This window comes from Chenopodium album, chromosome 6, assembly GCF_948465745.1.
Source record: "Chenopodium album chromosome 6, dcCheAlbu1.1, whole genome shotgun sequence".
Lineage (NCBI taxonomy): Eukaryota > Viridiplantae > Streptophyta > Magnoliopsida > Caryophyllales > Amaranthaceae > Chenopodium > Chenopodium album.
In genome coordinates, this window is record NC_137839.1 from 64342402 (window position 1) to 64366070 (window position 23669).

Below are 23669 nucleotides of genomic sequence, written 5' to 3' on the forward strand. Positions count from 1 at the left end.
TTTTGCTCATGCATGTGTTCGTGGTGAGATAAGAGGACGGCGGTGAGACCGAGAGATGGAGAGGAGAGATGGAGAATTGAGAGGAGAGATCGAGAATGGAGAGGAGAGAGCAGGCTGCGTGATGGAGAATGGAGAGGAGAGAGGAAGCTGCGTGAATGGGCTGGGTAGGGTTAGGGGTTTATATATGGGTGTTTTTTTTTTTTTAATAATAGAAGGCCACCGGTTTGAACCGGTGGGAATAATGGGTTTCCCACCGGTTTGGTTTGAACCGGTGGCAAAAATCACCCATCAAAATCCCGCCTATTTTTCTCCCTATTTTCCCCACCGGTTTTTGAAAACCGGTGGCCTTAGGGCGGTGCCAATATTATTTTTTCACCTAGTGATTTGACAGTGATAATATCTATACATTTTACGAGTGTTTGATCAAATATTGATAAATTTCAGCTATATATTAATGACCTCCAGAAGAAGGTACAAGTAAGTATATATATATATATATATATATAAGAATGAATAATAACCGTTATCTTTTATATGAGGATATGTGTGTTATTATCGAGATATATATATTGGAATTTTATGAAAATATTGGTACACAATAAAGAGATCTATACATTATTACATTCTATGTGTATTATTCTCATAAGTCAGATGACAAGAAGATAATTTAACGATTCAAGTGAAAATTTGAAGACTCAAGTTGAATTTGGGAAAATCAATTATTAATGAAGATTTTGCTACTACATTGGAGACGTAGTTTGTGTCACGATTGGATCCATTGCAATGAAGATCTAAAGTGATATAAAATTAGGGGGAGATAATACACACTACACTCTTTTTTCCTTAACCATGGTTTTGTCCCATGGGGTTTTCCTGGTAAGATTTTAAATGAGGTAGCATCTCAAGCATATTATGAATTATAATGTTCTCTTTTTCCTTCACTAGGTTTTTTATCCCACAAGGTTTTTCCTAGTAAGGTTTTAATGAGGCACAATCTTTAATAATGGACATCCAAAGGGGAGTGTTATGAAATATATGCATAGCTTTGTAACCCCCTTCACATTATTACATTCATTAGTAATCCCTTGTAACTCCCTTTGCCTTATTATTTCCCATTGTAACTCCTACTTTATTGTCACTCTTCATTGTTCTTGGGGAGTTATTATATTTACTTGTACATGTATAAATACTAGTCATTGTCTAAATGAAAGATATGGACAATATGATATTCTCTATACATCTTCCACTTTTGCTTTATTTTATAACATAAATCCTTTTTTACACAATAATAATCAATCCTCAATATAGGTTTTTGTTTAATTATAGCAAAAGAAAATAGGAATGTCTTAATAATGTGACTAATGTCTGGCCACGTTTTGTATTTTAGCACCCCATACAATTTCCATGTACAATTGAATAAAAATATAGTGGATTTTGTATTTTAATTAATTTTTTTTATACCATTTTTTTTTTTTTATTTCATAAGTTATTGGGAAAAATTAAAAATATAGCTAATGTTAATTTTATTTGGCTAAAGAGCATATATTAGAGTTTAACCAAAGATGAAATAGTCAAAGGAGCAGGCAATATTGGTGACAAACTGGCTATACGGTGTAATGGTGAGGACCATTGTGAGGAGCAGGCAATATTGGTTGACTTTGTCTCTAACTAATTCTAAGGGTTGAAGATGGTGGCACAGTTGTTGAATTAAGTTTCTTTAGGTTATTAATAATTTTTTCTTTAAGTTATTAATAATTGTCTTTACTATTTTTTTTTTATTTTTTTTTTAGTTTTTTTGAAGAAAATATTTTTTTTTTTAGATAAAAGGTATGCATGGAACTATTGAAAAATTGTATCCTAACTTATTAAATAAACGTTAGTAAGAAATTAAAATTTACTGTATAAAAAAGATATGTATTTAGGCGTATAATAATATATCAAATCCATGTATTTTCAAAATACATTCTGTAACCAAAAGGATTTAAAATGGAGCGAGAGTTTTCAAATATCTTCTATGATTACGTGAATTTTTTTTTATCACGAATTATATGTAACCTAAAGAAAAGATTTTAGTGACTAGTGTTCGTAACAATTAGGTTATCCTCTTCATTGAATATATTGTTCCTAGCAATGCAAGGCTATTAATTAAAAGATTGCAAGACCAATTATCTATTTTAATTATGTGTATATTGTTGTGGTTTCTTAGGATGCGCTCATGAAATACAATTGTTGTTGATGATTAATACCTACTCCTTGGTGACTTTTGAATTATGAATTGTGATGAGGCTTTCTCCACCTCAAATTCTAAACTTTATCAACTCTCCATATATTCCAATAAGATTTATGCATCTTAATGCACATTTTCAACCTTAACTATTTGTAAATATGCAAGATAAGGGTAAAAATTACAAAAGTTGAGCTATAAAAGTATAAATATACCGAAACAATCTAAAATGCATGCCTCACAATCACATAATTATATTTTCCTTCCATAGCTATAAATCACAATATTTGATTAAAGAGGAGTGTAAAATATAACTAGAGATAAAAGAAGACATCTACATATTTAATTCTAGTCTCTAATTAAGATGATTTTTGTTAACATAAAGGCTACGTGAAAGAATGTGATCGTTGCCTTTGCATTGATTAATCTTGCGTATAAATATACATGTACAAGAGTTATCTAAGGAAACTAACTAGCTACAAATAAGGCTAGGATATATAATTACTAAACTAATTATATACAAAGTCAACATAATATATTTGCAGCATATATTCTAACACTCCCCCGCAGTCACAGCGGGAGAACAAATCACAAACGCAAAGACTGGCACGGAAGTCATCAAAAAGAACCTGGGGAAGTCCCTTCGTAAAAATGTCAGCAATATGATATCGAGAGGGAACATGTAACACTTGTACCTCGCCTTTAGCGACCTTTTCACGAACAAAATGAATGTCCATCTCAATGTGTTTTGTGCGTTGATGTTGCACCGGATTTTCAGAGAGGTAGATGGCACTCACATTGTCACAATAAACAATAGTTGCTTTCCGAATAGGCAAATAAAGCTCAAGCAACAAGTTCTTGATCTAGCAAGAATCAGAAACGACATTAGCAACCCCACGATACTTGGCCTCGGCACTGGACTTAGATAATGTAGGTTGCCGTTTAGAAGACCAGAAAATCAAATTATCCCCTAAAAACACACAATAACCTGAAGTAGATCTCCTAGTGTCGGGGCATCCCCCCAATCCGTATCAGTATAAGAAATAAGCCTGTCAGTGGAGGACTTATAGAGATGCAAACCAAATGACAAAGTACCCTGTAAATAGCGCAAAATGCGCTTCAAGGCACCATATGTGCATTGCGCGGATCATGCATGTGAAGGTTAACCTGCTGAATAGCTTATGAAATATCAGGTCTGGTGAAATTCAGATACTGAAGAGCACCTGCAAGACTCTTGTACTTAATTAGTGGGATCCTCATATGGGGCATCATGAGAGGCACTAAGTTTTGATTTCGTGTCAACAGGAGTAGGACAAGGACTACAGTTGGACATATCGGCCATGTCAATGATAGAAGAAGCATACTGTTTCTGAGACAAGAACATACCATCATCATTACGAATCACAACAATGCCCAAGAAAAAACTTAAAGGACCTAAGTTCTTCATTGCAAATTCAGAGCTCATGAGATCCATAAAGTGTGTCCGTAGACGATCAGAGGATGCTGTAAGAATGATATCATCAACATATAACAGAATATAAGCAGTATCAGATCCCTGTATGTAGATAATAAAGAGAGTATTATCGTATTTACTGTTAGTAAACCCAATAGAAGTAACAAAATCTGCAAACTGCTGATACCAGGCACGAGGGGCCTGTTTGAGACCATAGAGAGATTTCCGTAAAAGACACACATGATCAGGGTGACTTTTGTCACGAAAACCCATGGGCTGATGCATATAAATTGTCTCATTAAGATAACCATGCAGAAAATCATTCTTGACATCCAACTGATGGATCGGCCAAGAATGAGAGATAGCAATGCTAAGAACAATACGAATAGTAGCCGGTTTAACAACCGGACTGAAGGTCTCATCACAATCAATACCCTGTCGCTGAGTCTTCCCATCACCTACAAGACGAGCCTTATACCGCTCAAAAGAACCATCAGAATTTCATTTATGACAAATATCCACATAGAGAGAATAACATTCACATTAGGAGGCCGAGGAACCAAATCCCATGTATGGTTATCAATAAGAGCATTATATTCGTCTAACATTGCATTTTTCAAATTAGGGTCACGAATAGCACTAATCGGGTCCTTTGGTATAGGAGAGATGGTTGTGGTAATCGTGTTTAGGTTGGAAAAGTACTTTGGGTTAGGTTTTATAATGCCATCTTTGCCACGGGTGGTCATTTGGTGGGTGGTCGGCTGATCTATGTGGTGGTGGTGGAGGTGTGGAGTGGGGTAGCCGTCGGGTGGTGGGCTTGGCTGTGGTGAGGAGGTAGCAATTCCGTGGACAGTGGCAAGTGGGCTCGGTTGTGGGGAGTGACCATCACTTTGTGAGGAAGTGATGGGTGAGCTGTCCAAAAGTGGCGGCCCAAGGTGAGGAGTGAAAACTGGGGCGGGCTTCTGGGGGCTCTTAGACTAGGCCGTGACAATACCTGTAGAAGAAGGAGTAAGTGGGCTGGAAGGAGAGGGCCCATTCGGAGAAGGGGGGAGGCTCACTTGAGAGATAGTGGGCTCGTCTTGAGGTTGATGTGCATGCAAATGGGGAAGATGATTAGTTGGATTAACATCCAAAAAATCGTAATCAGTCATTTGTGGTTTGTGAACCTTTGAAAACGGAAATTCGTTTTCTATGAATTTCACATGCCGACAAATTATTATTTTTCCATTTGATAGATCATAGCACTTTGAACCTCAGTGACTTGGCGCGGGACCAAGATAGGCACAAGAAGTGGACCTTTCTTGAAGCTTATTCATAGAAGTGGTGGGAAAAAGAGGGAAACAAAGGCAACCAAAGACACGTAATTCCGAATATATTGGATCACGTTGGTATAAAATTTGAGTTGGAGATTTATAACCTAAGACCTTGGTTGGAAGAATGTTAAGAAGATAAGTGGCCATTTCTAAAGCATGATGCCAAAACTAGAGAGGCAAAGAAGCATGAGCAAGAAGAGTCCTAATGATGTTGTTGTAGACACCTAAAAATGTCTCCCCAAAACCAAACCCGATGATGAACAACCTTTCACCGCCATTATTGGTCGGATTGAGTATTTAATCTTGGAGTGCTTAAATTCATGTTCTATCCAATATATTTCATGAACCAATCCAATTTCTAGCTCATTTCCCTAAACCATAACCTATTTTCCACTTTTCGTGTCCACATTGCAAAACTGAGAGAAAATGATTTTATTGCTATACAATTTTGATCCATTATTATTTTTTTGGATAGGCCTTTAAATAAGCTTTCCAACCATATATCATAAGCCCAATTCCGAGCTATAACGAAAAAGATATGAGCAAAACACTAAACTCGGCCTAAAACCGACACCCTTCCACTAAAACAGCCATATCTAAAAATCTACATATTATTTTGACTTTATTTTAATTGGGTTGGAAATTAGACTTGATAAGCTTTCCAATAATATATTATATGTCTTATTCCAAGTTACGGATCAAAAGTTATGATTATTTTAAAAAATGGGTAAAAAACTGAAATTACCGCGTAGCAGCAAAAATGCCGCGACGCGGCAAAAGCTGACGTGTCACGGGGCTTATTCCCATGACACAGTGCCCATCTTTGTAATTCTGCACAATTTTCCCCCGTGTCACGGAATTTTGCACCGTGTTACGGTGCAATTTCCCGTGTCACGGTGCCCATTCCGTGACACGGGAATATTCCGTGTAATTTCCGCGTACTCTTTACACCGTGACACGGCATACTGCACTGTGCCACGGTGGACAATGCCGTGTCACGGTGCACTTCCCGTGCCACGGGATTGCTCCGTGTTTTCTCTGCGTAATCCCTAAACGTGTTTTCACTTCCCGTAACCTAATTATTTCCCGAGTCACTCAGATTTTTCCCGTGTCACGGGATCTTCCCCCGTCTGACGGTGCCTGTCACGGTGCTCTTTTCCGTGACACGGTATTATTTTTTAGGGTTTTTATCTTTTTAGGGTTTCGTGTGTTCCCTCTGCTCATTTTCCCTATAAATAGGACCCCCCTTTCTGCAGTTCGAGGGCACCAATAATCATTATCTCTCACCTTACACCAAAAATCATTCTCTTCTCCCTCTTTAACCTAATTTCTAGCCTCCTTATTCTTCCATAACAATTCCCCTAAGCACTCCAATGAGTCTATACTTAACCCGAGGTTCCGTCCTTAAACCAAGGCGTGAAAGGTACAAATAACTGAGGGTTTGGACCAAATCAACTCTACTTTTTATTTAATTTAATTTAATTTAATTTAATTTTATTTTTTATTGAAGTTACTAACAGTTTATTCATGATGTAGCAATTTAAAGGAACGCGCAGAATGTGAGTAATTAATCAATTTAATTACTCTTATTTTATTTTATATTGCTAGTATCATGATTAGGGTTATTTTATATTTGATTTGACTAACGCTATTATTGTTAAATTGCTTCCAATATTAATGCTTATTTATTTATCACTATATTGCATGTTTAAAGGGAATATGTAATTGAAAATCACGCCTAATAAGATAATTTGGACAACCGGTTTAGGTTCCTTTTTAATCTTGTTGCTTAATTCAAGTGATCACAAATATTTTAGAATAATGTGTTGCATTAATATTAAACCAATTTAGCATAATAATAGTTTGGAACAAATTGAATCTTTGTTTGTATGCCTTTGAGATCGCAAGAATCACTTTTCACTATAAGAATCGAGTAGAGGCCAATACGGGCGAATGTGACTCCATGACTCACTTCGTACCATCATCCCCGATCCTCCTTTCGTGGTTCCGAACCATATGGAGTTAGTAATCTCATGGATTATGAATGGGGTGTAACCTTCACGGGTCAATCGTTGTTGCCTTCGTTGTCCCTTATTCGTGGTTGCCTTTTATGATCCGTGAACGGTTTACAAGTTCCTTAAAAACTTATTGGCGGCTCCCTACTTTCCTTGTCCCTAATCGTATATGTCAATTCCTATTTCCTAAGAGTGCCAAGCATATTCACCACATGCTTTAACGTAGGCGCACTTCGAGCGACGCCTACAGTTGTTAATTGATTTTATGTGACGTTCTGCTTTTCCATTTTGAGGTGAAGTATGAGGAAAAGAGAGACGATAAAGCATGCCATGGTTGTTAAAGAATTATTTATGAGTACCATTAGCATATTTAGTGCCATTATCACATTGAAAAGTCGTAATGTTACGTTCAAATTGATTTTGGACTATCTTATGAAAAGATTGAAAAATGTGTTTGACTTGGGATTTCTTTGAAATTGGATAAGTCCATAAAAATTTGTTGTAGTCATCAAGCAAATAGATAATAACAATGACCAGAAGAACTAGTAATAGGAGAAGTCCATAAATCGCTATGGATAATATCAAAAGGAAAAGTAGTTTGTGACATAGAATCATTAAACGGTAATTTAGAGAGTTTTCCAAGAGGACAGGAAGAACAATAAGAATTACAAGCGTTATTACAATCAATAAATTTTTTACTACTTAAAGACCTAAGAACAACATCTCCAGGATGTCCTAAGCGCCCATGCTAAAGATCTGGTGAAAAAGCAGTAAAATTGGATTGATTATGGAAGAGTTGGCTTGACTGTTTGAAAAAATGGGATAGAGGTCACCGGTACTGTCACATCCCATTAGATGATCCCTTGTTTGTAAGTCATACACAAAAAATCCGTAAGGATCAAAAGCAATGGAAACCTTATTATCCGTGGTAAATTTACAGATTGAGATCAAGTTCTTTATCAATTTGAGAGCATGCAAAACATTATTTAGAGTGAAGGGAGGGTATGGGTGAGGTAAAGTAGTGCTACCATGACCAATAATCGGAATTAAATCACCACTACCAACAACAATGTTATTATTTTTAATGCTCGAATTGACATAAGAAGAGAGAATACCTTGATTGGCGGTCATATGAGCCGTGGCATCGGTGTCCATGTAGTAGTTGTTATCTGGTTTACCCAAATTAGCAAGCATGTGCATTGCCGCTTCAATGTCGTTGGAGACGGGATGACTGCACTATATGCTTGAGGATGCTGGCCCAGAATACCAGGTCCACCTGACCTAGAATTGGTGGTGGGAGCAGAAGGCTTGGAAGCCCAAGATGAGGCTGGGTAAGGACACGGTGAACTGGGCCACTGTGTTGTCCACGGGTTCCATGTACCAGGCCAATTATATGGGCTTGCTGAAATGGCCACTGAGGCCCATTCACTGAACCGGACTACTATTGGGCCGGGCCGCCAGAATTGCGAGCAAGCTTATTTGAATTCTTCTGCTTTTGCTTGCTGTTCTTAGAGTTGGTTCGTGAAGCAGAGGACTCCGATGGCTGATTACCACCAGTGGTGGAGACTAAGGCAGTAGCCGGCCGCTTAGAGGAGCCACCTTCCTCAGCCAGACGATTTTTAATTGTTCGCCCGGCTAATTTTAGACGAGATCGGCAGCTTTTAAAGGATGACAGAGCTTCTTGATTTTGGATAAAATCCAGCGTGCCTGCATAAGCCTCGGGAAGGCTGGCTGTCAGCTTGAGAATTAGATGGGTATCGGGAATCGGAGCATCAATATCCGCAAGACAATCGGTAAGGGATTTGATGTGATTACAATAGCCATCAATTGAAGAGAAATTCTCGAAATCAAGGTCAGCAAGTTCTTGTTCGAGATGAGAAGCCCGGGATGCTTTATTATCCTTGAGCGGTGTCATCCTTAAGCAGGATAATATAGCAGTGAGAAGATCATGAGAAATGGAACCGTATATCCAATTAAGGACCGCGACATCCAGTCGTTTCCAAAAAACCAAGTCTGCCTTCTTAGCTTGTTCATATGCAGCGACAACCGTCGTCTCCGTAGGAGGAATGACGTGATATGTAAGGTCGTGAACCCGACATAGCACCTTGAAAAGAGCGACCCAAGAGTGGTACATTCCGGCGGCCTCCAAAGTGATCGGAATGAGAGACTTCACGTTGGTGATAGCAAAAGCGGGATGATATTTGGGTGATTCGGCCATGGAATGTTGCAGCGGAAGGTTGAAAAGAAATTGGAGGAAGAGGAAGGAGATGGGCCGTGAGAAGAGGAGGAAGGAAAATTAGTATCCAAACCCTACTGATACCATGAAAGAATGTGATCATTGCCTTTGCATTGATTAGTCTTGCGTATAAATATACATGTACAAGAGTTATCTAAGGAAACTAACTAGCTACAAATAAGGCTAGGATATACATAATTACCAAACTAATTATATACAAAGTCAACAACAGCATATATTCTAACACTACGAATATATTCACATTAGATCAAAATCCACAAACACCTTTCATCATTATACACAATTGAAAATTTGATGAAAGGTGATAACATCAGTCCATTTATTGAAATTATTTACAAACTAAGCAAAAGAACAATGTTAGAATATAATGATAATTATATTCTGTTATATTGTACATATCTATACTTGCCATATATTTCTCTTGTGCATATTAATAGGTAGTAATCTGTAAATTAGCTCCCTAATCTAAGGCTTAATTGTAGGCCTAACTCTGACTTGTAATCGTGTATATATCCTGCAAATTTCTAATGAAAGGCAAGGATTCAAATTCCATTATCTTTCATGGTATCAGATACGGTTTCGACCTAGGCTTCACCTCCCTAACAACCGCCCTCCCTACCTTCTCTTCCGCTACTCATCATGTCTTCCGACTCCTCAAAATTCAATCCCGCTCTCACCATCACCAATGTCAAATCTCTCATACCCGTGACTTTGGATGACCAAGGCATGTATCATTCTTGGGCTACCTTATTTAAGGTACTTGTTAGGGTCCATGATTTACATCACCATATAATTCCCCCAACGGAGGCAACGGAAGTTGCCGCTTATCAAGCCACCAAGATTGCCGACCCGGCTCTCTGGAAACGACTTGATGCTGCCGTTTTGAACTGGATTTATGGAAACATATCTCCTGATCTTCTCAATGCTATTCTTCTCAAAGACGATACCGCCTCAGGGGCATGGGCTCGTCTTGAATCGCTATTTCAAGATAATAAGGCTTCCCGTGCTACTCATCTTGAAGAAGAACTCGCCGATCTCGACTTTGAGAATTTTACATCGATTGATTCTTATTGCAATCATATTAAGTCTCTTGCTGATCGACTTGCTGACGTTGATGCCCCAATTTCGGACAGCCGACTAGTACTCAAACTCACCGCCGGATTACCCGAGGCCTATGCCGGTACGGTGGACATTATTCACAACCAAGAACCGCTACCTTCGTTCGAAAGCTGCCGTTCCCGGCTTAAACTTGCTGAGCGGACCCTTAAGAACCGTTTAGCCAAGGAGGGCGGCAGCCGGAACCAAGCGGCTCTCGTGGCCAGCACTGGTGGAAGCAACAACCCGACCTCTTCTTCTTCAGCCCGTACTTCATCCTCTAGCTCTAAAGGGGGAAAACAGAAGAAAACTAATTCTTCTAAAAATTCTGGGAAGGGCCGAAATACCCAAAGTTCTCCTCTTAGGGCCCAACAGCAGCCACCACTTCATGGCCCACATGTGCCATATACTTGGCAACACCAACCTTGGGCCTATGCTCCTTGGGTTCCTCCTTGTCTATATCCGGCTACATCATGGGCTCCAAGACCAGCAGCGGCCCAATCTGCTGGGCCTCGTCCAGCTGGGCCTGGCATTTTGGGCTCTCGTCCTCAAGCTTACAGTGCAATTGCTCCTACTGCCAGCTACACTCCCACGGATATTGAGGCGGCAATGAATGCTCTTTCCTCGTCTTACACTCAACCCGATGGGAATTTTTACATGGACACCGGTGCAACTTCTCATATGACCTCGGATCAAGGTATTTTTAATTCTTATTTTAATTCGAGCAATAAAAATCATAACATTGTTGTTGGTAGTGGTCATTTAATTCCAATTATCGGTCACGGTAGTACTACTATACCATCACCCAACAAACCTTTTCATTTGACAAACATGTTACATGCTCCCAACTTAATTAAGAATTTAATATCTGTCCGAAAATTCACCACTGATAATTCGGTTTCCCTTGAATTTGACCCTTTTGGTTTTTCTGTTAATGATTTACAGACGGGAGTCAAACTAATGAGATGTGACAGTACCGGTGACCTCTATCCTATCCTCTCAAAAACTCAAGCCAATCCTCAAGTCAATAATTCAGCTTTTACTGCTCTCTCTTCCGACCTTTGGCATAATCGCTTAGGGCATCCCGGTGATGCAGTACTTAGGTCTCTTAGTAGTAACAAATTAATTGATTGTAATAAGGCTTGTAAAAGTTTTTGCTCTTCTTGTCCTCTCGAAAAACTTTCTAAGTTTCCTTTTCATGATTCTATGTCAAACACTGTTTCTCCTTTTGATATTATTCATAGTGATCTATGGACTTCTCCCATTGTGAGTTCTTCCGGCCATTGTTATTATGTGCTATTTCTTGATGATTATAGTAAATTTTTGTGGACTTTTCCTATTGCTAAGAAATCTCAAGTAAAGCATTTATTTAAATCCTTTCATAGCCTCATAGGTACACAATTTAACTGTAAAATTAAGACCTTTCAATGTGATAATGGCACAGAATATATCAATGGCACCCTTAAAGAGTTTTTTGATCACCATGGTATGCTATTCCGTCTCTCTTGTCCTCATACCTCACCTCAAAATGGAAAAGCAGAAAGACACATAAAATCAATAAACAATATTATACGGACCTTACTTGCTCATGCCTCATTACCCCTCTCCTTTTGGCATCATGCTCTAGAAATGGCCACATATCTTCTAAACATTCTTCCGACCAAAATTTTAGGATTTAAGTCACCAACTCAAATTCTATATCAATGTGATCCCATGTACTCGGAATTACGTATTTTTGGTTGCTTATGTTTTCCTTTATTCCCGTCCACTTCTATTCACAAATTGCAACAAAGGTCCGTTCCTTGTGTATATCTTGGTCCAGCTTCAAATCATAGAGGGTCAAAATGCTATGACATGTCTAATGGCAAAATCATCATATGTCGTCATGTGAAATTCGTTGAACATGAATTCCCTTTTTCAAAACTTCATACTCCACATTCTGATGATTATAATTTCCTAGATGAAAATTCTTTTGTCCATCACATGCATCAATCTAATGACCCACGTCCTACTTTGGAGCAGCCCAATACTCACGGCCCACCCCCTTCTCCCCCTGCTGGGCCGCCACCCACCTCTTCTTCATCTCCTCAATCCCCTTCACTTTCGGCTGGGCCTAACTCTAGCCCAACTTCCCCTTCACCTGGTACTGTCCATCTCCAACAAACCGACCAGCAGCCCACTCCCTCTCCCAACCAAACTGGGCCGGCCCAACAAACCACCACAGATCAGCAAACCCCAACATTCACTCTTCCTTCCCATCCCATGACCACTAGAGCTCAAAATGGCGTCTACAAGCCCAACTCCAAATATTTTTCCAACCTTGCTGTCATGACTACCACTAACCTATCCCCCTTACCTAAAGACCCGGTTAGTGCTATTCGTGACCCTAATTGGAAAGCGGCAATGTTAGATGAATTTAATGCTCTAATTGAAAATAAAACATGGAAATTGGTCCCTCGGCCACCGGATGTGAATGTAATTAGATCTATGTGGATTTTTCGGCATAAAAAGAAATCTGATGGTTCTTTTGAGCGGTATAAGGCTCGTCTTGTAGGTGATGGTAAAACTCAACAGCCAGGTGTTGATTGTGATGAGACTTTTAGTCCGGTTGTCAAACCGGCTACTATTCGTACAGTACTTAGCATTGCTATATCTAAATCTTGGCCTGTTCATCAGTTAGATGTCAAGAATGCTTTCTTACATGGTTATCTGAATGAGACTGTCTACATGCATTAACCCATGGGGTTTCGTGATAAAACTCATCCTGATCATGTTTGTTTACTGGAGAAATCTCTATATGGTCTCAACAGGCACCCAGAGCCTGGTATCAGCGATTTGCAGATTTTGTAGCCACTATTGGTTTTTCTCACAGTAAATCTGATAACTCTTTGTTCATTTACAGACAGGGCTCAGATATGGCATATATCTTATTGTATGTTGATGATATTATCCTTACATCCTCTTCTGACAGGTTAAGAAAGAAATTTATGACTCTTTTGAGTGGCGAGTTTGCTATGAAGGACTTAGGTCCTCTCAGCTTCTTCTTAGGGATAGCTGTGTCCCGCGATGCTAATGGTATGTTCTTGTCTCAGACACAGTATGCCAAAGAGCTCATTGAAAGAGCCGGCATGGCTGATTGCAGCTCTTGTGCTACTCCGGTTGACACCAAACCAAAACTCAGTTCTTCTGCTGGCTCTCCATGTGAAGACCCATCCAAGTACCGTAGTTTGGCTGGTGCTCTACAGTATCTCACTTTTACCAGACCGGACATTTCCTATGCTGTGCAACAAATTTGTCTCCATATGCATGATCCCAGATCCGAGCATATGCTTGCTCTCAAGCGTATTCTACGCTATTTACAGGGTACTTTATCTTTTGGTCTTCACTTGTATAAATCCTCTCTGACTAAGCTTATTTCTTTCACTGATGCTGATTGGGGAGGATGCCCGGATACTAGACGTTCTACTTCCGGCTATTGTGTTTATCTTGGTGATAATTTGATTAGTTGGTCATCCAAAAGACAACCAACTTTATCAAAATCCAGTGCAGAGGCCGAGTACAGAGGAGTTGCCAATGTGGTTTCTGATTCATGTTGGATCCGAAACTTGTTACTTGAACTTCATTGTCCTATTCATAAGGCTACTCTAGTTTATTGTGACAATGTGAGTGCCATATATTTATCAGGAAATCCGGTACAACATCAACATACCAAACATATTGAAATGGACATCCATTTTGTCAGAGAAAAAGTCGCTAAAGGCGAGGTACGAGTCCTACATATTCCCTCTCGATATCAGATTGCAGATATTTTTACAAAAGGGTTACCTCGTGTTTTATTTGAAGATTTTCGAGCCAGTCTCAGCGTTCGTGATTCTCCCGTTTCGACTGCGGGGGTGTGTTAGAATATAATGATAATTATATTCTGTTATATTGTACATATCTATACTTGCCATATATTTCTCTTGTGCATATTAATAGGTAGTAATCTGTAAATTAGCTCCCTAATCTAAGGCTTAATTGTAGGCCTAACTCTGACTTGTAATCGTGTATATATCCTGCAAATTTCTAATGAAAGGCAAGGATTCAAATTCCATTATCTTTCAAACAAGTACCCAAATGTTACATGAAATCCACCATAATGAAAGTAGTAACATTATAATAACATGTTAAGACGATTGTTCAAGAGGAGAAGATCGACAAAATTAATGATACAACAATTATAATGTGTGTTAGTTGCAACAATATTATTAACCAGGGTTGTAGAGGAACAATATGTGTTTGGTATGTGGTTTAAGCTCGAGAATATGTATTTAATGAAACCTTTAACTAACAACTTGCGCTTAAAACAATAACGTTGAATTCGTGAATGGAAGAAGGTACAAACTATGAAAAACCAAATCAGGGCAATCTAGCTTCATCATTTGTAACTAATCAACCTAGTTTATCTCTTGATTATTGTTAATAAGAACAAACTTTGGGAAGCCTTTGAATATATTTAATTTGGGTTTAAAGATATGGTGGCGGGTAACATGCAAGGTTGTATTTAGTAACAGAAGAGACTAGGCCTCAATTGCCATAGTGTTACAATGGAGATGCCCGCCTCCGGCTATAAAGCGAAGATAAAGAATAGGGTGGCTGATGGGTAGGAACCAAATCCGAGGGAAAAATTTTTGTTCAAAAGATTTTGCTATCATGTAGAATTGAGTATTTTGTCGTCGTTACTCAAAGAACGTATTCACACTTGAAGAATGTTTAAGTATACAATTTAATTCTAGGAATAAATAAGAATGTAACTCTTAAGAATATTATCATTACTTAATCACACTATTAACATATTTACCAAACTCTTAAGAACATTATCATTACTTAATCACACTATTAACATATTTACCAATTTTATATAGTATACTTACATTAACATGTTTTTATTGATTAAAACTTGTATACGCTAAAATCTATGCAGTTATTAGTCAAAACACCAATCTCTTCTATCATCTATGCAACAACGTATACGTGACGTTTAGTAGTAAGTCAATATGAACCATCGAATGGTATAAAAGCTTGGTGCAGCAAGCATGGTGGTACTCCATGCAGTACTAATAATTGTGTGTACAATGCAGTAAATTTAACCACTAGTTTTACGTTGAAATGTTAAAATTTGTCAACGCATGGGTATTCCAATTTTCATCAAATAATTACCTAGCCAATATTATTTCATGCACTTCTGATCATATCTTATAATTCAGTAATGTGTACATTTTTTTTTTTAGTAGTCACACTTTTGTCCGCGTAAATTTAATGCACCTAATAACTAACTTCATTAACTTTATTTCTTCTTTCTTCTTCTATATATACTTTACTCCTTTATTTCATTTTTGTCACACAATATTATTATTCACCACATTTCTTCTACATTACTCTAGGATAATATATAGTTTTTTCCCAATTGAATAACACTTTTGAGTTGTTTTGTCAATTGGGGAAATTTTAGCTATGGAGTTGAAGAAATTGTGGTCATTTTGTTTAGTAATATTTGTGGCAAATTTTATGGGGAGGGTAAATGGAGACCCTCAAGTGCCTTGTTACTTTGTATTTGGAGATTCATTGGTTGATAATGGCAATAACAATAATATTGCTTCTTTGGCTAGGGCTAATTACATGCCCTATGGTATTGATTTTCCTGCTGGACCGACCGGAAGGTTTAGTAACGGAAAAACTACAGTTGACGTTATTGGTAAGCATTTGATTCCCTTATCGAGTTAGATTTTGCTACATCTTTAAATTTACTGAATGTGAGTAAATAAATAACCACTATGTTAATTAAAATTATCCTGTCAAAAATATTGGAGATTCATAAAAGTATCAAAGTTTGAATTATAAAATTAAAATGTATAACCAATTCTAAGCTACTATTATCTTACTTTGTCAATGTCTTTTATGACCTATTGTGGTTAAAATCATGAGGTATATTGTTGATCAAGGCATTTGATGACACCAATGTTAAGTGAGATTTTAATAGTCTTAAATGTAATGCACCCTTGAGTTTTTTCTACATTTAAATTAGATCAAGCATGGAAGAATTTATGTACAACTAAATATGTATTATTACACGGTTGTATAATTTCTCAATATAAATTTAGAGTGAGTGATAACTATTAAGTGGGCCTTTCAATTTAACAACTTGTTTTAGCACATGCAAGGGTTCCACAGCCTTAAGGATGCTTGACTAATTAATACTACTCCGTAACATTTTAGGTGTCATTTTCTAACACTTTAATTTATAAATTCATTAGCAAATAATTTTTGAAAAATGATTTATGCCACCGGACTCCTGAGTCCTGATTGAGATATGATTTTAGAAGACAAAAAAAAAAAAAAAAAAAAAAAAAAAAAAAAAAAAAAGGGATATACTCCGTATATTTTAAATGATAAAAATAAACAAATCAAGTAAGCATTAATAATAAACATTTATAATAACAGTGTTTGAGACGTGATTTGTAATAAATTTTTAAACAATATTCCACGGTGAGCTCCATGTCATTTTAGAAAATACGAATATATGATTTAATAAGTAATGTAAAAGTTCAAAATTAAACATTATCATTTGGATTTAAAACATACTCCGTATATACTACGTATTAATTAGTACGATAATGATTCCCTCAAAAAAAAAAAATGTATGATAATGAATTAATGATGATTGTTGATGCAGCTGAGCAATTGGGATTTGATGATTATCCTCAACCATATGCCCAAGCTAATGGTCAGGATGTATTGAGAGGAGTTAATTATGCATCTGCTGCTGCTGGGATTAGAGATGAAACTGGCCAGCAATTGGTAAGTCTCTCATTTGGATTTTTTAGTCGTCATTAGAAGTAGTTTATCATAATTTCGACAAAAACATTAAGTACTAAGAACATATATATACTTCATATCTAGTTATTACGATAATATTACTAGCTTAAATTACACTATTATTAAGTATTTTATTATGTTCGAATAACATATCTGATCTGTATATAATTTACACTTTTACCACATGAAGATTTATTTTTATTAGTTAGCTATTACTCATTGTTGTTCTATTGTTATTTTATTTTGTTGAGAGATTTAGAAGAAAATGATCAAATAAAGAGAGGTGAAGGTACTAGTAAGTTAAGGAGAAACATTATTGATTACCAAGAAAACTTGTGATCTTATGATATTGCACTTTTATAAAAAGACGCTTATTCCCTTAATGTTAGGGCATATAGAAAATTGTAAACTGTCGGCAATGTAATTGAATATACTTGTCTGTCCAATACTCTTCAAAAGTGGTGGATAATATATAATAACTAATAATTTGAAAATATTGTCATTTAAAAAAATGTCTACAATACTTAATAGGAATTTTCAGTGATTTTTACGGTGGATACATTTTTAATTTAATGTTATATACTAATCAATCACTGAAATTCTAGAGCTAAATATATTCAATATTCATATTCTCGGAGATTGCTATATCTATCCAGTATCCACTTATCTAGTACTACGTAGACAGTCTATCCACGTGAAGTTCATAATTAAAAAAATTTATATGTGAAACAATTAATTTAATATAATGTGAAACTTTGATTTCTATCCTCAACTCCTATGTATAAATAATTATGGCATAGGAGTAATAATTTTCACTACTCTTGAAAAGTAATTCTTAACGCAATGGTAGATCAAAAAATAAAAATAAAAATATTACGTAGTAATTGACAATGTGTACAAATATATGTATTGTCCATATGATATTTATAAATGCAAGTTGTACTTATATGAACGTTTCCTTATATTCTGTTCAAATTTAAATGTCACACATCTGTTAAATTATACACCATAAAGTTTTAATAAATATTTTATGTATATCATATATGATCACTATTTCAAACGACGGATAAGTTTCCGACTAGTAATGTGTACTATGTGGAATGAAAAATTTGCAGGGAGGAAGGATAAGTTTCAGAGGACAAGTAGCAAACTACCAGAACACAGTATCACAAGTAGTACAAATACTAGGAGATGAAGATCAGGCAGCCAGTTATCTGAGCAGATGCATTTACTCAGTGGGACTTGGTAGCAACGATTATCTAAACAACTATTTCATGCCTAATTACTATCAAACTAGCCGCCAATACAACCCTCAACAGTATGCTGATGTTCTTATTCAAGAGTACTCTCAGCATATTAGGGTTAGTAATCTTCTTTTATTTCCCTTTTCTTGCATTCTCCATTTTATTTATTTATTTAATGTTTTAGATAATGCTATTATTAATAATAATTAATTGTTGATGTTTGAAAAATCGGGTTGAAAATGACAACATATATTTTCTCATGTGGGGGTCGTGACTCGTGAGTGGTAGAAGCGCCCTTACATTTATGATCACGTAAAATTCTCCTAATATTTATTTATATTTTGTGCGGTCTTTGATTTTACAATCAAACTTCTTTAACTCTAAATAAATGAATTGTGAGTAGGGAGAAAAAAATAACTAATAAAAGGAGTAAATTGAATTTTATTTTATTTTTTGCTAAAGCTTTGAAAAATAAATTTTAAACGAAAGTCTAATTTACTTCATGCACCTTTGTTTGGTTATTTTTAGAGGGTAGGCCTATCAATTATTGGCGTGACTTTTTTTCACCAAAAATCATGACGTGACATGATAAATTAAATGCAAATCTTTTTGTTTAGATGGGAAATTAAATGCATGCAAAACTACTTGAATGAATTAGCAAACACAAGCACTACCAAAACAAAAAAGAAAAGGCTAGATAATATGAATGCCACGTGATCCTTACTTATAGTTTTGATTTGATATGAATTATGAACTAACAAATTTCTGATTAAGAACTTATTTGTTTTACAAACTTTATTTATATAACCCTCCCTCTTTGGGGTTTATTAAAAATATACTTTTTTTTATATTTAAAAATTAAATTCAAATAAATTAAGTAATTTAACACAAGTCAAGACAAAGTTTAGATGAAATTAATTAGATGGAAATTGTATTGACACACTAATAATTTTCATACACTTAAAAATAATTAAGAATATACGGAATACTTATAATTTAAGGGAAATAAAATTAGTTTTATTAAATAAATTGGGCCTAAAACTAAGCCTGTTCCAAATTTAAATGGGCCCGAATGTATTATGAAGTTTATGTTTTTTATTTGTTTGTGCTGAATAATAAAACCACGAAATGGAGTGAGTTGATCTTATATGCAGTCAATACTATTAAAAAAAAAACCAAATAAATGTACCTAACTTTGTCATGACTATCAATACATACCTAGATTTTTAATATTGCACTTTTTTTTTTTTTTTTTTTTCTAAATGTAATCGAACTATAATTATTAGGGTATGGATGCAGTAGATTAGCTAGTTTAGTCTAGTGGGTGAATACTAAAAAATGAAAAATGGAATTTGTTCTACATTATTGCTCTTGGAATTCTCTCTACACCATAATAGAGTGTACCAATTATAAGTTTGAAAAAGATGTACATATAAAGTAAATAACTAAGGGTTCGTTTGGCATTGCTGTGGTTTTCTTTATTTGGTTTTTTGTTTTCTAAAAGTATATGATATGAGTCCTATAATGAATCAACAATTATGTAAACTTATTAAAATTATAATAATTTTAAAAACTGACAATAGAAAAGTGGAAACACCTTTTTCTTGTTTCTTGTTTTTGGCTTTTGGTTTTCAAAAAAAATGAAACTGAAAACCAAAACTAATGCCAAACAAGCCCTAAGTTATTACTAGGATTGTTTTGAAAATTTATTTTTTTTTTTTTTTTTTTTTGTGATGATCATAAAAATGAAATTATGAATTTATTGCAGTCACTATACAACTATGGGGCAAGGAAGTTTGCATTGATAGGAATAGGACAAATTGGGTGCAGCCCAAATGAGTTGGCCCAAAGAAGCCAAGATGGAAGTACATGTGATGAAACTATCAACTCAGCTAATCGGCTCTTCAATAATGGGCTTAGATCTTTGGTCCAACAACTCAACAATGAGCTCTCTGACGCTAGATTGGTGTACATCAATGTTTATGACATGTTCCAAAACTTGATTGACAACCCTTCTGCTTATGGTACGTTTTTTATTTTTATTACCTTCTTTAAATTCACATACTCTCTTGTCCCCTTGTCACTTTTTAGTTGCAATAATGTTTTTTAAGTCGTTCTTCTTTAGGAGAAAATACAAGTTTATCCCCTTGATAAACAAAATAGGTTTATCAAATAGCAAAACGGTAATTAAAATAACAATTATTTTTTATATAAAAAATGGACCTTATAATAGTTGATTTATTTACAAACATGTTATGATAACTAGAAAATGGACTCCAAAACAATTGATTTATTTACAAATATGTCATAATGACTAAATAAAATTGTTGATTTATTTATTCTTTTGCCATTTGATAAATGAACCCTTATTTCTGAGCAAGCCCCAGTTACTCATCCTGAGTAATGAAATTTGTTACTCAAGTGGCATATATTGTAATTTTACACAAAAATTTTTTATTATTAAATTTTTTTTTTCTAAAAAAAAACCTTTGTCTTCTTGAGAACGTTGAGTGCGCTTCAGGGCTTCACCACCACCACCAGTTTGCGCTTCACCACCATTACCCACGATCTCTGATCTTCTTCCCCGTTGTCCCCCTTTTCTTCTTCCTTCCTCGATAACAATGGCTTCAAGCCCTAAACGCCGCTTCGCGTCGGAACGAAACGAAACCCTAGGAACAAATAGTTTTAATTAGGGCCATATCAACCCCTTAGGGCTAGCATCTTGTTCCGGTGGAGGTGTTACTCTTGCGGAGGGAAGGAGGAAGAACGGTGGAGAAGGAGAAGGGTACTACTAGGGCCGAGGATTACTGGTGGGAGAATGGAGGAAGAAGGAGGGTGTTGTTGAGGATGGAAGGAACTCATCCATTGCTATGAAATATGTTGTGGACGTTTTTAACCCCAACTTAAAAGTACGAAATTACATTCGTGCCCCTTGAGTTACATTTGTTGTTATGAGTAACTTGTATTTCCCGCTTCTTTAGTTGATCAAAGTCATTGATTTTTTTAACTCACTTTAAATTGATCACAAAATCACAATAATTTCTCTTATCTATGTTGCAGTCAAAATGGCCGGTGTCAGTGAATGTGTTATTACAATAAGTAGCAAAGGAAAATTAAATGAACGGTTAGACAGAGTAATTTAATTTTGACACGAATAATAATGTTAAACTATATGCCTTTGTCCAATCTTATTGTTTGATTCAGTGTGGATGAAAATTTTAAGGAAATTTTGTGAAAAACTACCTATTATAATCCAGAATTTGCGAGAAACTACCTATTAAAAAAAATATTGTAATTGACTACCTAATTTTTTTAAAATGTTGTAATTTACTACCTTTATGCCGGATTATGAATGAGTTTGACCAAAATTCTCCGGCGTTGACTTGGTCACGTGACACTTGGTGAAAGAAAAGGGTCATTAAGTGTCACGTGATGGTCACGTGACCAAGTCAACATCGGAGAACTTTGGTCAAACTCCTTCATAATCCGGCGTAAGGTAGTAAATTACAACATTTTTCGAAAAATAGGTAGTTAATTACAACATTTTTTTTAATAGGTAGTTTCTCGCAAATTCTGAATTATAATAGGTAGTTTTTCACAAAATTTCCAAATTTTAAATAAGTTATACTATATACTACCTCCATTTCTTTTTAGTTGACACGTATTCCTTTTTAGTAAGTTTTTTTTTTAAAATTGACACGTTTTCTTTTGGGGTAAATTTTTTACCTTGTATTTACAAGCTACTCCACTTACTTTTTCATTCTCTCTCACTATCTCTCATCTTCTTAATATATGTGCCTAAATCAAACGCGTCAAATAAATAGAAACAGAGGAAGTATAACTTTAAAACAGTCTAAAGTGTTATTTCTATTAGTTTTTATAAGTCATTTTAGGACAGGTTTCTACATGAAAATTATTGTTAATTTCGAGCTATTATAAGGTTAAATTTGTATTATATCAAAATTACTTCCATTAATCCATTATAATATGTATTGATCAAGCGTTATTTAATTTTGTTAATGCAGGGTTTAGAGTAACAAATGCAGGGTGTTGTGGAGTAGGAAGGAACAATGGTCAAATTACATGTTTGCCCTTACAAACACCATGCCCCAACAGAAATGAATATGTATTTTGGGATGCATTTCATCCAGGGGAGGCTGCTAATGTCATTATTGGAAGGAGGTCATACAGAGCACAAACATCATCTGATGCTTACCCCTTTGACATTGAGAGGCTAGCACAAATTTAATTAAATTATATCTACTAATTATAGTTATAATTATAATTAATCAAGCACAATGTGTGGTTATTATCAACAAAATTAAACAATATATTTGTACTTAGAAGAGGCTGAATTATATGTTTGAATTTCCAAATGGCTGAGGAGTACAAGGGTTCCTCGGTTGCTTCATCAAAGAAAAGTTTTCATTTGTTGTTATACTTTTTGTGTTTTTATTTGTTTCGATTTGTTATTTATATGATCATATAATTTATAAAAATTTGTATTTCTTAAGTTTTGTACAATACAAAACTTATTGGTTATAATCATGTAATTTATATGATTGAGCTTAATGCATCATGAAATGAAGGATTTTAAGTATGTTTACTTTTTGGAGAAATATATAATATTATACTTGGTATATCAAGTGCATATTGATACAATCTAGTGTACGAACCTTTCTTTTGTTACAAGGTCTCTATTTTCTCCAAAAGAGAGGTCACCCCAGTTTATCAGTCTGATTAACAAAACTTTGTTAATCAATGCAGACATGGCTTTACATATTTTTTTAATTTTCTTTTTTAAAAAATAAAACAAACCCTTCTCCACCATCAAGCCACCACCATCATCACAACCACTTCAACCACTCAAAAACCATCACAACTACCACCATCGCTCCGTCTTCCTGCCAATCTATTCGTCCTCTTCTTCTTTCTCGTCATCCTCTTTTTCTTCCTTCCTCAACAATAATGGCCTCAAGCCTTCAACACCGCTTCACGATGGAACAAAACGACTCCCCAGTAACAAAGAATGTCAAGAATGGCCATATCAATCCTTTAGGAGAAGCATCTTCTTTGTGGTTGAAATTTTAACCACCACAGATACTGATGGCGTTGCTGTGAAGTTATGCTTGAGGTGGGATGGCTACTTGTAATGAAGGAGGAAGAAGGGAGGAAGTCTTGCCTGTAACTTGAATTATTTACAATACTACCCC

At 35.7% G+C, this 23669-nt stretch overlaps 2 protein-coding genes across 2 annotated transcripts; one reads left to right on the forward strand and one right to left on the reverse strand.

Annotated features, from left to right (window-relative positions):
* Window positions 1–8446: 8446 nt before the first annotated feature.
* Window positions 8447–9223, reverse strand: LOC145637054 (uncharacterized). The gene has a single exon (XM_081688569.1). The coding sequence runs from the start codon at window positions 9221–9223 to the stop codon at window positions 8447–8449; it is 777 nt and encodes a 258-aa protein (XP_081544695.1).
* A 6512-nt stretch (window positions 9224–15735) lies between these two features.
* LOC145636170 (GDSL esterase/lipase At5g45670-like) lies at window positions 15736–23076 on the forward strand. The gene is made up of 5 exons (XM_081687644.1): window positions 15736–16091; window positions 17070–17194; window positions 18328–18573; window positions 20225–20480; window positions 22482–23076. Exons 1-5 carry the CDS (start codon window positions 15851–15853, stop codon window positions 22703–22705), a joined length of 1092 nt encoding a protein of 363 aa, XP_081543770.1. The 5' UTR covers window positions 15736–15850; the 3' UTR covers window positions 22706–23076.
* Window positions 23077–23669: the final 593 nt, after the last annotated feature.

Bases quoted from the DNA above. Each gene is read 5' to 3' on its own strand.
- LOC145637054 (XM_081688569.1), bottom strand. From the start codon at position 9,223: ATGGCCGAATCACCCAAATATCATCCCGCTTTTGCTATCACCAACGTG.
- LOC145636170 (XM_081687644.1), top strand. From the start codon at position 15,851: ATGGAGTTGAAGAAATTGTGGTCATTTTGTTTAGTAATATTTGTGGCA. The intron at 17,195-18,327 runs GTAAGTCTCTCA...AAAAATTTGCAG, and splicing joins ATGAAACTGGCCAGCAATTG to GGAGGAAGGATAAGTTTCAG. The intron at 20,481-22,481 runs GTACGTTTTTTA...TTGTTAATGCAG, and splicing joins TGACAACCCTTCTGCTTATG to GGTTTAGAGTAACAAATGCA.